At 34.8% G+C, this 15,442-nt stretch overlaps 1 protein-coding gene across 2 annotated transcripts in view; it reads right to left on the minus strand.

The window, feature by feature from the left end:
- The window catches only part of LOC149796382 (uncharacterized), a 169,985-nt gene that overhangs the window by 21,755 nt on the left and 132,788 nt on the right, over window positions 1-15,442 (minus strand). The window contains exons 1-2 of one of the 2 annotated variants that reach the window (XM_089961060.1): window positions 8,180-8,411; window positions 7,879-8,065 (exon numbers count right to left, since the gene is read on the minus strand). In XM_089961060.1, the coding sequence (XP_089817186.1) occupies window positions 7,879-8,065; window positions 8,180-8,200 (208 nt within the window). In that variant the 5' untranslated portion in view covers window positions 8,201-8,411. Of the gene's footprint in view, window positions 1-7,878; window positions 8,066-8,179; window positions 8,412-15,442 lie in introns of those variants that run through there. The other variant, XM_089961059.1, reaches the window with a different exon arrangement.

Genomic DNA, 15,442 nt, shown 5'->3' on the forward strand with positions numbered 1-15,442 from the left:
CAAACAATAATTGACTCAATTTTGGAATCTTAAGGAAAGCAGGCTAATGCTACCAATCAGATCGGTGTTTAATCCATTACCGGACTAACACTGTGCGAAAAACATTTGAATGTATGGTGATTGCCTGTCTGATTATGGATAGAGTCAGGAGATGACTATTTGCACCATTTGTGCGTATCGTATATATGCGTAAAAGTGATTTAGACCATGAAGATACCTGAGTACAGGGGAAAAAACGATTTATATATGTGACACTAAATATTATTTATGAATGCCCGAATAATTAAAACTGGACCAAAAATGTTTGGATGCTACCTATTCTTTAAGCAGGTTGATACGTATATATATATATATAGCTCCCACTGGTTGTGTTGGGTCACGTGAAAATGGCATGTGTGGTCTATTGCGAAGCATGGTAGCAATATACAATGTATATAAAAACAAAATTAAGCAATCAGATTTGTCTTCTGAAACCGAGAAGTGCATATCCAAAACAGGAGGGAGGGTGGTCAAGCGGTTTGTACCATGGTGGAATGACGAATGTAAACAAGCCATTAGAAGAAAAAACATCTGCCCTAAATCGATTCAGGCATTCCAAAAATTCCACCAATTTCCTGGCATACAAAGAAACATAACGGCTTGCAAAGAACTCCATTTTCAAGGCCAAACTAATGTCATTGAGGCAATACTGTTCATCCCTAAATTATAAAACTGACTGCAAGAAGTGTGGGGTGAATTCAAGAAAATCAGGGGAAAAGCAACTATTCTAGCACCAAAATAACAGGGCAAAGGTCGACAAGTTGACCTCATCCTCCGCTAATATGACAGCAACATCAACCACTCCATAAAATTCCAAAAACATAGAAACGATATGGAATAATATACACAACCCCAATCATTCATTGACCTGGTCGACCAATGTAGCCCCTTAAATGTAGACTTCACTAACCATGAATAGAAAAAAGCAAAAAGCCTTAAAGAAACAACCTCTTCCTTAGAGGACACACTAGGATATGAGGTTTTCAAAAATCTTCCAGAAATTACAGAACTGACGATTTTAGGTCTGCTGAATAAAATCTGGCAATCGGGGTTCATCAAAAAAGATTGGAAAAGGGCTATTTGTAATCCTGATCCCGAAATGCGGAAAATATCCAGCAGATAGAAACTCATACAGACTAATATCCTTGACGGGTAACATCTGCAAAATCATGAAACAATGATAATCAATCACTATAAGCACCACCTTGAAAGCAGAATTATGTTATCCAAAAATCAAAGCGGATTTCACAACAGGCGATCTACATTATATCAACTAATATGATTAGAATCTGATATCAAATTAGCCTGTAATGCATAAGAAAAAAGCGCACGACATCTTACTGCACTATTTTTCGATCTTGAAAAGGCATACGATCTAATTTGGACTTAAGGACTCATTGTGAAATGAAACCAGTATGTTTTGACAGGTCTCATCCACAAATGGATAGCAAATTTCTTAACAGACTGGCAAATTAAAACAAAAGTAAGTGATAAATATTAGGAAACATACTCTTCAAAATGGAATACCTCGGGGTAGTGTACTGAGCCCAATCCTATTTAACACAATGGTCAATGATCTAGAACAGTCAATAGACTTATCGCAGGTGGACCTATCGCAATTCGCGGACGACAGCGGAATCTGGAAAGCGGGCAATCCCACCAGTAAAGCGGTCGTGAACGGATGACAGATAGGACTCAACGCAATAGGAAAATGGGCCGAAAGGTGGGGCTTTAAAATATCCCCCAGGCAAAACAGTTTGCGTTATGCTCTCTCCAGTAAACAGAAGTCACACAAAACCACCTAAACGTTACTTACACAACTCCGAAATCAAATTTAGAAGAAGCAGCAAAATGTTTGGGATGTATTTTGACGAGCACCTCACATGGGATAAACACATAGCTGAGCTAGTAACTAGATGTGAAAGGGACCTGAACCTGTTCAGAAACTTCAAGGGCACCGATGGGGGGGGATCAGTGCACTCTGTTCATGCTTTATAGGACACTAATCCGATCAAAAATTGATTATGGATGTCATGTGTATGCCATGGCTGACGCCACTATGTTAAAAACACAGGATGGGATTCAGAACCAAACTTTAGCTGTCTGTACTGGGGCTCTCAAAAATACATATGGAGAGGAGCAACAAAAGCTAGCAGGGGAACTGCCCCTCGGATTTTGAAGGGAAGAAATAATCCTGCGATACGCAACTGGGTTATAAATACACGACGAAACGCACCCCAAAAGAGCTGTCATTAAAAAATGAAGGAAACCATTTAGACTCAAACTGGCCCAATTTAAACCAGGGGGGAGGACAATACACGACTTTCAAAGGGAACCTGAACTACTGGATCTCCAAGCAGATATTATACAATACCCGGACCTCTGAACCATGGAAATATAATATACCGAAAATAAACTTCAACGCCCTGAAATATGACAATAAACAGGACCAACGCCTAGAACTATGGGCCGTAATTCTCTCAGAAATTCGTGAAACTTACAAGGGTTACACCGCTATCTTGTAGTGATCAAAAGCCTCTAATCCCGAAAAAAACTGCAGCAGCATCGGTGATACCAGGGGAGAGCATCACGCTGGGGGCGAGACTATTTGATAATTGCTCCATCAATACAGGGCAATTGGTCTAGCTATCCAGTGGGTGAGAGACTTCAACACGAGAAAAGCGGTTATCATTAGCGACTTCTTCAGCGTGCTACGATCCATTGAACCGAGAAACTTCTCTAGTCGGGAAAATGTGCTTAAAAATAGTATAATCCATCTCAAAACCCTAGAAAAAACAAAACATCGTTATAGAATTTAGTTGGGTCCCATCACATATAAACATGCCTGGTAACGAAAAGGTCGACAAAGAAGCGAATGTCAGATTAAGCGAAACCACACCAAAACAATTCAATTACAGCTTTCAAGAATTATAGAGCGTAATCGGTGAAACAATAATGACAAATGGCAGAGAGAATGGAATGACATCCCCAAGGGCCAAACACTATACCTAATCCAAAAAGAAGTTGACAGAAACATCCCCCTCCAGTGTTACCAATCTACACGATTCTAAAGTCATTACCAAACATAAAACAGGGAAAATACTTCGAGCAAGTAGCTTTGGCAAATATCTACCTGGTGCACAAATAGAGGACATTAACTGCCTACACTGTCCACACCACAAACCTTACAAGATGTAATTAATGAGTGTCCGAGTTACACCGAACAACGGCGCCAATTCCAGGGCAAACAGAAAAACATGCAAGGTCCCACCACATATCCATAAATGATGTTACCAGGAAACAGAAACATCAGCTTCACGTACAATAACATCATGGACTGTATTTCCGCCATTGGGAAAAGAGGAAAAATATAACCCATAGCTACTGTCATATAAATTAACTGCAGCAGTCCACAATGCCCAGTTCACCACCCGAGCCACAACAAAACAATTAGTTGGAGAAGTCGTACGATCCTGCTTTATAGCTGCGACAATAAATAAAAATGTAGCTAGGGTATATAAATTATTAATCCCTCCCCAGCTACAAACTCCCGGCAGTTGGAGGTGTTTTAAATTTAAAGACCTAGCTGTATATCACCAACAGCAGCTGAGAAGAATTAGCAAACTATTAAATACACCTCACGAACAGTGTGCTTTAGGAATAACCCACAACACCCCCGCCCCCAGCTACAACAGTTCAGACTGGCGAACACGCCTTAAACCTAACACTGGCTGGGGATAAGCAGTCAACCCAAATGCAAAATTTACACCCAGAAACCAACCAGACAATCCTACTCCAACTAGCATTCCCTTTACATCTTGCTCTACTTCCTTCATCATCACGGGAGAAAACGTATACAAACAAATATCCCAGCCTCGAGTAAACTTAGGTAAGATAAGTTGGTCCTAAGCCCAGACCATCAGGCCCCGCCACACAAAGTAGCAATGCTTGGTGCATCTAAAGCAACTAGCAATAGAACCCGCACTAACTGACTACCCCAGTAACTTTGGTGAATAAGGTAGTCATAAGCCCAGACTATCAAATTCCACCGCACAAGGCGAATTTAATTTAAAATATCACCGCACGATAACCGGAAGGAAACTAATAACAAGCCTTCAATAAACTAAATACTATAAGGCGGTTAAAATCCCAAACTATCCGGCCCGGTCGCAAAAAGTTGACAATGATTATAATCCTAGAACTAGTAAAACCCTCCCGAATTTACTGATGGCACCAAACTTTTCTTTGTATCAATTTAAAATTATTAAGAGACAATGGACAAACTGGGATGTTCGGAGTCCGTCGCCTCAGCGACTCTCCCGCCCTTACAGCAACCAGACATGATGTTAGGTCATGTTTTGCATTGCATGGCGTACATTACTAATAGTAGGCCCCGAAAAGCTTACTCCGGAACCTTACGAATGTGAGACATGAAAACCGTGCCTGTGCTAAACTGGAATTTCTTGATATGATCAGGTGATTAGAATCAAATTACTTTAGTATTGGCGGGTTTAAGAACATTTCGGTTGACAACGACTGGTGTGTTTAGGTCCTTAGAGATCAAGGACAAACAATGGACTTTGCGCCATGTTGTTTATTTATTTATGCAGAGAGACCCCTTGCGTGTATGAACCCTTTGACAACTTCAAGTACCCATAATGCATCTTGAGTATACCTGTATGAGGTGAATAGGCATTGGTCAAAACCAATTCCCTGAAACATTTAAACTATCCGTTTTTTGACTAGCAAATGTATCAATTATTTAAAAGTCTTTTCGCATTTTAACAGCTTGCAAATCTGTCATTGTACCAAATTATCGTCTGTCTCGCAACGATGAGTAACTGAATATTGACAACAGAACTTCACAAAAATCGTATAGATAATTTCTCTTTCATTTAGAAGAATCTCGTTAAAGATAATTTTTTTGCAACAGTAGGGTTTAGGTTTGCTAATGCTTAGATTTATGTGCCTTTTGTAATTATATGAGGAAGAGAAGGATAAGAAATTTATGTTTGCTATCTCTCTGTGTTGTGCAGATACTCAGCAAAATATTGAATCCTCTCACCCATCAGAGACACAGTCAGACTTACCACGCCAAGACAATCACATTTCCTCCAATCATAAAAAATATTCTGATACCAGACTGAGGCATGTGGTCCCAATATTAGTTTTGTTTATATTACATTACTCACTGCCAGATTTGGAAGGAACAAAACAAACATTTTGCTATCTTTGTTTCGACGGGAATTTAATAAATGTTGACTCATGGACAGTAAGGCCTTTTCGAATTATAATTATTTCTTTGTATAAAGGCTTTAGCGCCAATATCAAGTATCACGATGAAACATTATTATATTCGTAATAATGTACAGTGTATAGGAATGAGGGAAGAAACTATTCATCTGGGATATTCTGTCTGTCATTGGATTTTAATTACTCAGAAACTTCCTCGACAAAAGTTCGACATTTTAGGAGACATCTTACAATTTTATTCTAAGTATTTGAAGTGTGAACGTTTCACGTAAGTGTATAGACGGCACTAAAGTAACACAAAATAACATGAAGATAAATAATACAGAGATAAATAATATAAAAAAAAACTCGAATGAGATGAACGTGGGAAGAAAGTGTTATTCATTTACTCATACTTGCACATATTTAAAACAAATACGAAAAACGATACTTAAATGAAATTGATACAATACAAATAATTTTAACTGTTTCAACACAAACCTTATCATGGACGAGCACTCACAGAAACTGCATTAATTGAGTCTAATTTGATGTGTAATAACCTGAAAGATATTCAACACCGGGACTCTGCATAGAACATTGAAATGATTTACTGTATTAAAGATTAGTCGCTAAAGAACGTGTCAGTAGTACTAAACATCCATTGAAAATAGAAGGGGAATCATAATAAGCGTATATGTAGTACCAAACAGACGTTGAATATGGGAAGGTAACTCATAAAGAATGTGTCAGTAGTACCAAACAGCCATTGAACATGTGAAGGTAACTCAAAAAAACCGTGTCAGTAGTATCAAAAAGCCACTGAATATGGGAAGGTTAATCAAAATGAACTCGTAAGTAGTACCAAACAACCATTGAATATTTGAAAGCAGATCATCAAGAAAGTGTTAGTAGTACCAAACAGACACTGAATATGGGTAGGAAACTCATACAGAATGTGTCAGTAGTACCAAACAGCCATTGAACATGTGAAAGTAACTCAAAAAAACCGTGTCAGTAGTATCAAAAAGCCACTGAATATGGGAAGGTTAATCAAAATGAACTCGTAAGTAGTACCAAACAACCATTGAATATGTGAAAGCAAATCATCAAGAAAGTGTTAGTAGTACCAAACAGACACTGAATATGGGTAGGCAACTCATACAGAATGTGTTAGTAGTACCAAACAGCCATTGAACATGGGAAGGTAACTGAAAAAAACCGTGTCAGTAGTATCAAAAAGCCACTGAATATGGGAAGGTTAATCAAAATGAACTCGTAAGTAGTACCAAACAACCATTGAATATGTGAAAGCAAATCATCAAGAAAGTGTTAGTAGTACCAAACAACCATTGATTATGGGAAGGTAATTCAAAAAAACCGTGTCAGTAGTACCAAACAACCATTGACTATGGGAAGGTAATTCATACAGAATGTGTCAGTAGTACCAAACAACCATTGAATATGGGAAGGTTAATCAAAATGAACTCGTAAGTAGTACCAAACAACCATTGACTATGGGAAGGTAATTCATGAAGAACGTGTCAGTAGTAGAAATCGTGTCAGTACTACAAAACAGCGCTTGAATATGGTAAAAGTATTCTCTTTACATATTAAAATAAAAGCCATAATATTTAAATATTTTCATTTTTGTTCTGTGATTTTTCTTTGGTTTATTTATTTTCTTAAAAGTTAACGCTCATATAGAAAACTTAAATTGAGGAAGGTATCGGCGTAATAGTTACCTTCTTCGTAGTTTAAGCCATAATTTTCATCTTCTAAACTCTTAATTACCCCATGTTGTGTTTGAAATTCTGATGCAATATTCCTGTAATATTATAATTGAAGTTCAATAAATGACAAATATATTTAGCTATCTTCATTAAGACCTTTGATTCATTTCAGCCAGGACAGACAGAATACAAAATAAACGGTATTGCCGATTTCGATCAACTTCTACGTTTGCCATAAGCTTATTACACACACTACGCTTACACACACACATACACACATATAGATAGATAACTATACAGAAACTCTGCCTATTGATTTTGGATCTCTTAGTTAATTCCTCTTGTTGATAACATTTCATTGTGACGACGTTGTTAAGAAAAGATTTTAGAAAACAGATTTCTTTCAACAGAATTTATTACCGGTTAAAGCTAATTTTAGAATAGTCTGGCTTAACGTACAACGTATGTATGTATGTATGTATGTATGTATGTATGTATGTATGTATGTATGTATGTATGTATGTATGTATGTATGTGCATATGTATGAACGTTTTTGTGTGTGTGTATATATATATATATATATATATATATATATATATATATATATATATATATATATATATATATATGTATGCATGCATATATGAATGCATGTTTGCATGTATGTATGTATGTATGTAGGTATGTAGGTAGGTAGGTAGGTAGGTTGGTAGGTAGGTAGGCATGTATGTATGTATGTATGTATGTATGTATGTGAAATTTAAAAGCCTGTACCAATGTCGTTCGCTATTCAAGCTTTTCTGATTGTATACATTGTTAATCAAGAGTTCATTGTCTGTGCAATTGAAACAGTACGGGACTATTATATTTTACCTGTACTGCACACAATACGGTAAGCTCTTCCCACAAAATCGCAAGTGTTGTCCGTTTCCTTGCTTGCTTCCTGCACCTGAACCAGGCACGAGCTGCTATAATCAGATTGGTAATCATCTGTACCTGTAGTTTGAATTGAGGACCAGTCTATCTTCGTTGTCACCAGCTTTTTCTTATCATCAAATGACTGGGGAAAAAAAGAAATTATTTGGTTATGAATTGCTGTCATAAATTCATAATAGAGCACAGCAAACACGTATTGTCAAATCATACATATATATAGATACTATTTTAATCTCACCTTGCCTTTCACGCAGTTCATGGCGTCACTGTTGTATGCTATTCAACTCTTGTACAGTCTGAATGGTATTATTCACAACTCTTACAACAGTGTGTTTGGTATGTAAGGACCCAATAAGGACCCAACACAATCAGTCCAAAGTCAATGGCATGCCACTTGCAACATTGTGCTATGTAAGGTCCCACATACAATCAAACCAAAGTGAATGGTATACGAAACCATCATTACTATGTATTCTTCTGAATTGCTACAAAAAGTGAACTGTTTTCTGTCATTATCGACTTGATATGTTTGTGATGCAAAATGTGGCAACTGCTGCATTTAGAAACTAATTAGTCTATCGATAATACTGTAACGCAATGCAACATATGTTTAACCCTGATCGTGCCAGATGCAAACAAACTTCAACAAAAAACGTCATCGATCTCAAAATAGTGCACCAAATTTGGGCACACAGTGTGTTTTCTATCTGACTTTTACCAGCTTTATAATTAAAAGGGACCATGATATAAGCTGTATATATTTTTTATGTGATTACCATATACATCTCTATCATAAATCTATTCATGCCCTTAATGTGACAACATACGCGTGTGTTGCAAAAAGTACGTGTTTTCTGTGATATTACAAATAAAATATTTCCGAATAAAAACAAATTGCATGCCTACCATTGTTATAATTCTAATAGCAATTTAATTAGTGATGCTTTGTCACGCATCTACAATGATGCAGTGATATAGATGTACGTGTAAAATGACGTTTTTCACTTAAGGACATAACGGTAGTTTCTTTAAAGTCAACAGAATATATCCATTTATGCATCAAGAAATGCCTTCAAGTGTTGCTTTTATCAACAATTACGAAAATAACAAATCAATACGGAAGTCTGACATGGCTTCATCAGCTACTATGCCTTTTCATCAAACAAGACATTTTAGCATGGCTTCATCAGCTACGATGCCTTTTCATCAAGCAAGACATTTTAGCATGGCTTCAGCAGCTACGATGCCTTTTCATCAAGCAAGACATTTTAGCATGGCTTCATCAGCTACTTAGCAGTGATTTGATCTAATTATACAGACGAATGAGCTTTAGTGATTAATGATGCCATTCGGAGCAAACTGGTACATCAGAAGATACTGAGCTATTTATACAACAAGAAAGAAACCAGTTCACATTAGAACACTACATTAGCAACTTATAGTTCGATCGCTGATAGTTTATAGATTTTTATAAAAGTACTGTGCGATAATCATCAGAGGAAAACTTTGTCTCCCAGGAACAGTCGATGTTGTTCCAAATGCAGAACGTACTGTTCTATCCCTGGATTCTACAGGAAAATGCTTGATAATATTAGTGTATATTTGTAATTCTCTGTAAATAATCTTTATGTCTTGGGTGGGTGGGTAGAAATCCGGAACGACTGTGTAAAGAGATGAGAATCAATGAATAGGTCGTCATGTTGTTGTGTGCTAAGTCGTGATTGAATATGGGCTGGTGCGTGCGAGGCCATAGGTGATGTTTGGCTTCCAATCTCCGTAGAGTACGATTTAAAATTCTCTAACCAGTATGATCGTAATATTCGTATTAAATATTAATTCTGTCTAGTTTTATCAAGCATTCTCCTGTATAATCCAGGTATAGCAGTATCTCATCATCTGTTTGTATATATATATATATATATATATATATATATATATATATATATATATATATATATATATATATGCTATATTTTTTTTTCTCCGTTAACTTTACAGTGTCAGAATCGTTCAGTATTTTACGATATTGCACACCTTCATATTGCATTCACGTGCATAAAGGAACTACTTTCTATTCTAAACAAGCAATGGACGCAGACGCCAGCACTTTTTGATTTGTAAACAAACCATGTACACTTGCGTAGTAGGCGCTTTACGTTTCGGTTGATTAAATTTTTTTCTGAATGAAGTAAAGCAGATGTTTCGTTGACTGCAACATACTTTGGCACAATCCGACTAACATTTGGTACAATGTTTAGGATTTAGGCTTCCTATACATTAGACGCCAGAAATGGTCCTTACAAATAACATCCAAGTGACAAGGCATAAACTGTCTTCTTTAGCTGGTAATAAAAATGGCAAATAAATATACCTACAGTTTTACATCCTGAATTTCCTCAAAATGTGCTTTCTTAGTTCTGCAAATCCGAATTACATGAACCATATTATAGGTTCTCAATCTTGATTACACATTTCGAAATCGTACTGTGTTTATGTTTCTGTCATTGAATGTTTGAAATCATAATGTGGGAAAAATATGAAGTCTTTCAATTGCAATGATCAAAAAGACCCTATGGAATGGAATGCTTTTTCATTTTGAGTGCAGTAAAGAGGCTGTAATTGCACTTATATTCGAAATTACAGTACACAATTACAGGATACATCGTACATCATCGCCTTCCATCTTGGATTCGTCGTCGGGACTCGAACTTGACTTCATTAGAACATTTCATTATTAGGACTTCTATAATTGTATTTGTGGATTACTCTTGGATTATGTTTGGATCTGATTCTTAAAACCGTACGTTTTTATTCTTTTTTCATTTTTACAGGATTTTTCCAGGGAAATAAATAATTTGTTAAATTTTTCAAAGCTTGTTGCTTTCATTCTTTCTTGTGTTACTGTTTATTCGAGCCTAAACACGTAACAATTGGTATTATTATTAGCAGTAGTACTGTAGTGGTAGTAGTAGTAGTAGCGGTAGTAGCATTATTAGTATTAGTAGTTGTAATAGAAGCAATATAAGTAGTACATGCACCTGTAAAGAGAACATGACTGGTCGCATCTCTGAAGGGAGATACAAATAAAAATTGAGTTGTAGTTCAAGCACATACATTTCATACAAAAAAGAGTTCGTGATTGTTAGAACATTATTTTCACAAGGAAGAGTGCGCCATAGTCATAAATCATTCTTCTTACATGTTCTATTGTGTCATAGAACACATTTTTCTAAGAATTAAGATTATTTTGTATTTAGAACACCTTATTCTTAGAATTAAGATTATGTGGTATTTAGAACACATTCTTCTTAGAATTAAGATTATTTGTTATTTAGAACATATTCTTCTCCGAATTAAGAGTATCTGGTATTTAGAACACGTTCTTCTTAGAATTAAGATTATTTTTTATTTAGAACACATTCTTCTCAGAATAAAGATTTTGTGGTATTTAGAACATATTCTTCTCAGAATTAAGATTATGTGGTATTTAGAACACATTCTTCTTAGAATTAAGATTATTTGTTATTTAGAACACATTCTTCTCAGAATAAAGATTTTGTGGTATTTAGAACATATTCTTCTCAGAATAAAGATTTTGTGATATTTAGAACACGTTCTTCTTAGAATTAAGATCATGTGGTATTTAGAACATATTCATCTTAGAATTAAGAGTATGTGGTATTTAGAACACATTCATCTTAGAATTAAGATTATGTGGTATTTAGAACATATTCTTCTCAGAATTAAGATTATGTGGTATTTAGAACACATTCTTCTTAGAATTAAGATTATGTGGTATTTAGAACACATTCTTCTCAGAATAAAGATTTTGTGGTATTTAGAACATATTCTTCTCAGAATTAAGATTATGTGGTATTTAGAACACATTCATCTTAGAATTAAGATTATGTGGTATTTAGAACACATTCATCTTAGAATTAAGATTATGTGGTATTTAGAACACATTCATCTTAGGATTAAGATTATGTGGTAGTTAGAACACATTCTTCTTAGAATTAAGATTATGTGGTATTTAGAATACATTCATCTTATAATTAAGATTATGTGGTATTTAGAACACATTTTTCTTATAATTAAGATTATGTGGTATTTAGAACACATTTTTTCTAATAGTCATTAGCAATTAGAGCATATTCATCTCTTAGTTAGGGCAGTGTCATATCTAAAACACATTCTTCTCTCAATTAGGATTGTGTCATAGTTATAACACATTCTGTTATAACCAGGGTCGTGTTAGTGTTAGAACACATTTTTTTTTTTTGAATTAGGACATTGTCAAAGAACACATTCTTTTTTCACTTTGGACTGTGTTAAAGTTAGAACATTTTTCTCTCAATTAGGGTTGTGTCAGGTTTAGAATAAATTTTCCAGAGAATTACGAGCGTGCTATAGTTAGAACATATTCTTCTCAGAATTAAGATTGTGTCATCGTCAGAACGCATTCTTCTCAGGATTAAGATCGTGTCATATTCAGAACACATTCTTCTCAGAATGGGAGCTAGTAGTGAGTTATCGTTACTACCCATGTGGCGCCAGCACTGCCGGTCCATTATTACGACTACCCATGTAGTTACCGTCGATTGATAAACGTAGAAAACACCTCTTAGATTTATTTGTGATGTTAAACTTCTTTACTTATGCCAAGTACGCGCTGCTGTGTGCCAGTTTAGTATTAATTGACAGACTAATATGTGATACACAGAGTACACATTCAATGAATGTTATGTCTATCCAAAACATTTAAAATTTTAAAAATGTAGAACTCAGTAAATATTGACTTATATTTTATTGCGAGCATAATGTGTAAATCCTAATTTAAAAAAAAAAATATAAAATTGAGTGAAAAAATAATTTCACCTACGTGCAAAATGTTCTGCTGGCATAAACTTTAAAGTCCGACCGAAGTAAGCACGATACATTTACATGTTCTTAGAGAAAAATATTTTAAATCATTAATTTGTCATTTGATGAGGATTAAATTAAGCTTTATTTACAAATTAGCCCCTTGGCTGTGGTATACTGGTTAGTGCACTCGACCACAGAACCACATTACTATCGTAAAATAACTTTATCTGAGACAAGTTTCTGAAGAATTTCTAATTTCACTTTCGTTGAGGATATTGTGTAACATGTGATTAGATTTTTAAAATACGAATCATTCAACCGGCTCATTCTTTCGTCATGAAATCCTGGCATTTCTTTTTCTTCATTCTTTTTTCAACTGATGAATCGTCAATAAACAAAACCTATACATTTTCAAGGGCAGATAACTATTAGTCCTCATTTGGATTGTGTCCTGTTAGAACACATGTTTCTCAGAATTAGGATTGTTTCATATTTAGGGCACATTCTTCTCAGAATTAGGATTGTGTAATACTTAGAACATTCTTCTCAGAATTAGGGTTGTCAAATCTAGGACATATTCTTCTCAGAATTAGGATTGTCAAATCTAGGACATATTCTTCTCAGAATTAGGGTTGTATCTTATTTAGAACACATTCTTCTCAGAAATAGGATTTTGTCAGATTTATGGAACATTTTCCCCCAATTAAGATCGTGTCATAGAAAACATTCAACAAGAAATTAAGATTTTGCAATAGAACAACCCCAACCCCCAAACCCACCCCCAATGGCAGTTACGTTAACAAAGCAGACGTAATATACACAACATAGTTGTGTTGCTTGTTGTCGTTTATTGTTGTGTTTGTTGCTGATGTTATTACTGCTACTGTTGTTAAATTAAATGTTGATTTCACTTGTTAGCACCCAAAATATTTTAAAGGATTTGGATTACAAAACATTAACACATTTGTATGGTTGTATTCATTTCCGTTTCATGCCTATAATACTTGAATAAAGTACTCTTGTTGCAGACATTAGGTACAACTATAGAAATAAATGCCAATATATGTGTGTGTGTGTGTGTGTGTGTGTGTGTGTGTGTGTGTGTGATTTAGATTTGTTAACGTTGCTTTAACAATTTTTCGGTTATTCACTACGACGACTGCAGTGTGGCAGTTTATATTAATGTCTAACAGATGTATGTGCCCTCTATTGCATGATGAATAAGTACAACAGTCATATTGTTAAACGTATTCAGTTTTAACCATTAAGACAAGTAAGACGAAAATACTTAATAGCAATATAGCGTTTGTTTAAGTAGCACCATCGACGCCACAACACAAAATATTATAATTACATTGTAGGGCTATTTCACTATCCATTCCCACTCACTTAATACTGCCTCTTTGTTTCAAAAAGGTTTCTCTGCATTAAGTTCACACGGAAAAAAAAGTTAAAAAGGAAACTCGTGAAACAAGGAACAAGTGTTACATCGGGCCTGCACTGTGCGTTTTATTATATTTCCCTTCCAAACAAAACGCAAACTGTACAAAATCAAAGAAATGAGAAAAAAAACTATACATTTTTTTAGTAATGATAACATAGGTAACGTGATATGTGACTTTTATAATAATAAAAAATGTGCATGTAAATGATCGATTCCATATTAGTGGAAAACACTGTGTCTACAAAAGACATGAAATAAATTAGACGGTGTTATTGATTAAAGATCAGCTCCTAAGGGGCACGTTGTGTTGATCCTTTATGTTGCACAAAGACAGACTTTGCACATTAACAAAGGAAATATGATCAAGCAATTAACATTAGATCAAATCAATACATAGAGTTGGCTTTTGCTACAATTAACGAATAATTTCAGTGTACCTACAGGTAAACAAATATGCCTAAAGTTGGCATGTAATAATATACTTAGACTATGGCTAATGTTGACATGTAATAATAAACCTACACTATGCCTAACGTTGGCATGTAATAACATACTTAGACCATGCCTAAATTTGATATGTAATAATATACTTACACTATGCCTAACGTTGACATGTAATAATATATTTAGACTATGTCTAAAGCTGACATTTAATAAAATACTGGGATTATGCCTAATGTTGATATTTACTATCATACTTGGATTATGCCTAATGTTGACATTTAATAACATACTTAGACTGTGCCTAAAGTTCACATTTAATAACATACTTGGATTATGCTAAAGTGATCATTCAATAACGTACTTAGACTATGCCTAAAGTTGACATTTAATAACATACTTACACTATGCCTAAAGTTGGCATTTAATATTATACTTGAAATATGCCTAAACTTGATATTTAATAACGTACTTACACTATGCCTAAAGTTGATATTTAATAACATTCTTGGATTATGTCTAAAGTTGACATTTAATAACATACTTAGACTATGCCTAATGTTGACATTTACTAACATACTTACACTATGTTTAAAGTTTACTGTTGATAACATACTTGGATTATGCTTAAAGTTGATATTTAATAACATACATGGATTACGCCTAAAATTGACATTTAATTGCATACTTAGAAATGATATTTCCTGGCAAAGTATAGCAGAGTTCATTTGGAATCATTTGAAGTTGTTA

The sequence above is a fragment of the Sinohyriopsis cumingii genome, chromosome 6 (genome assembly GCF_028554795.1).
Source record: "Sinohyriopsis cumingii isolate HCF-2022 chromosome 6, ASM2855479v2, whole genome shotgun sequence".
Lineage (NCBI taxonomy): Eukaryota > Metazoa > Mollusca > Bivalvia > Unionida > Unionidae > Sinohyriopsis > Sinohyriopsis cumingii.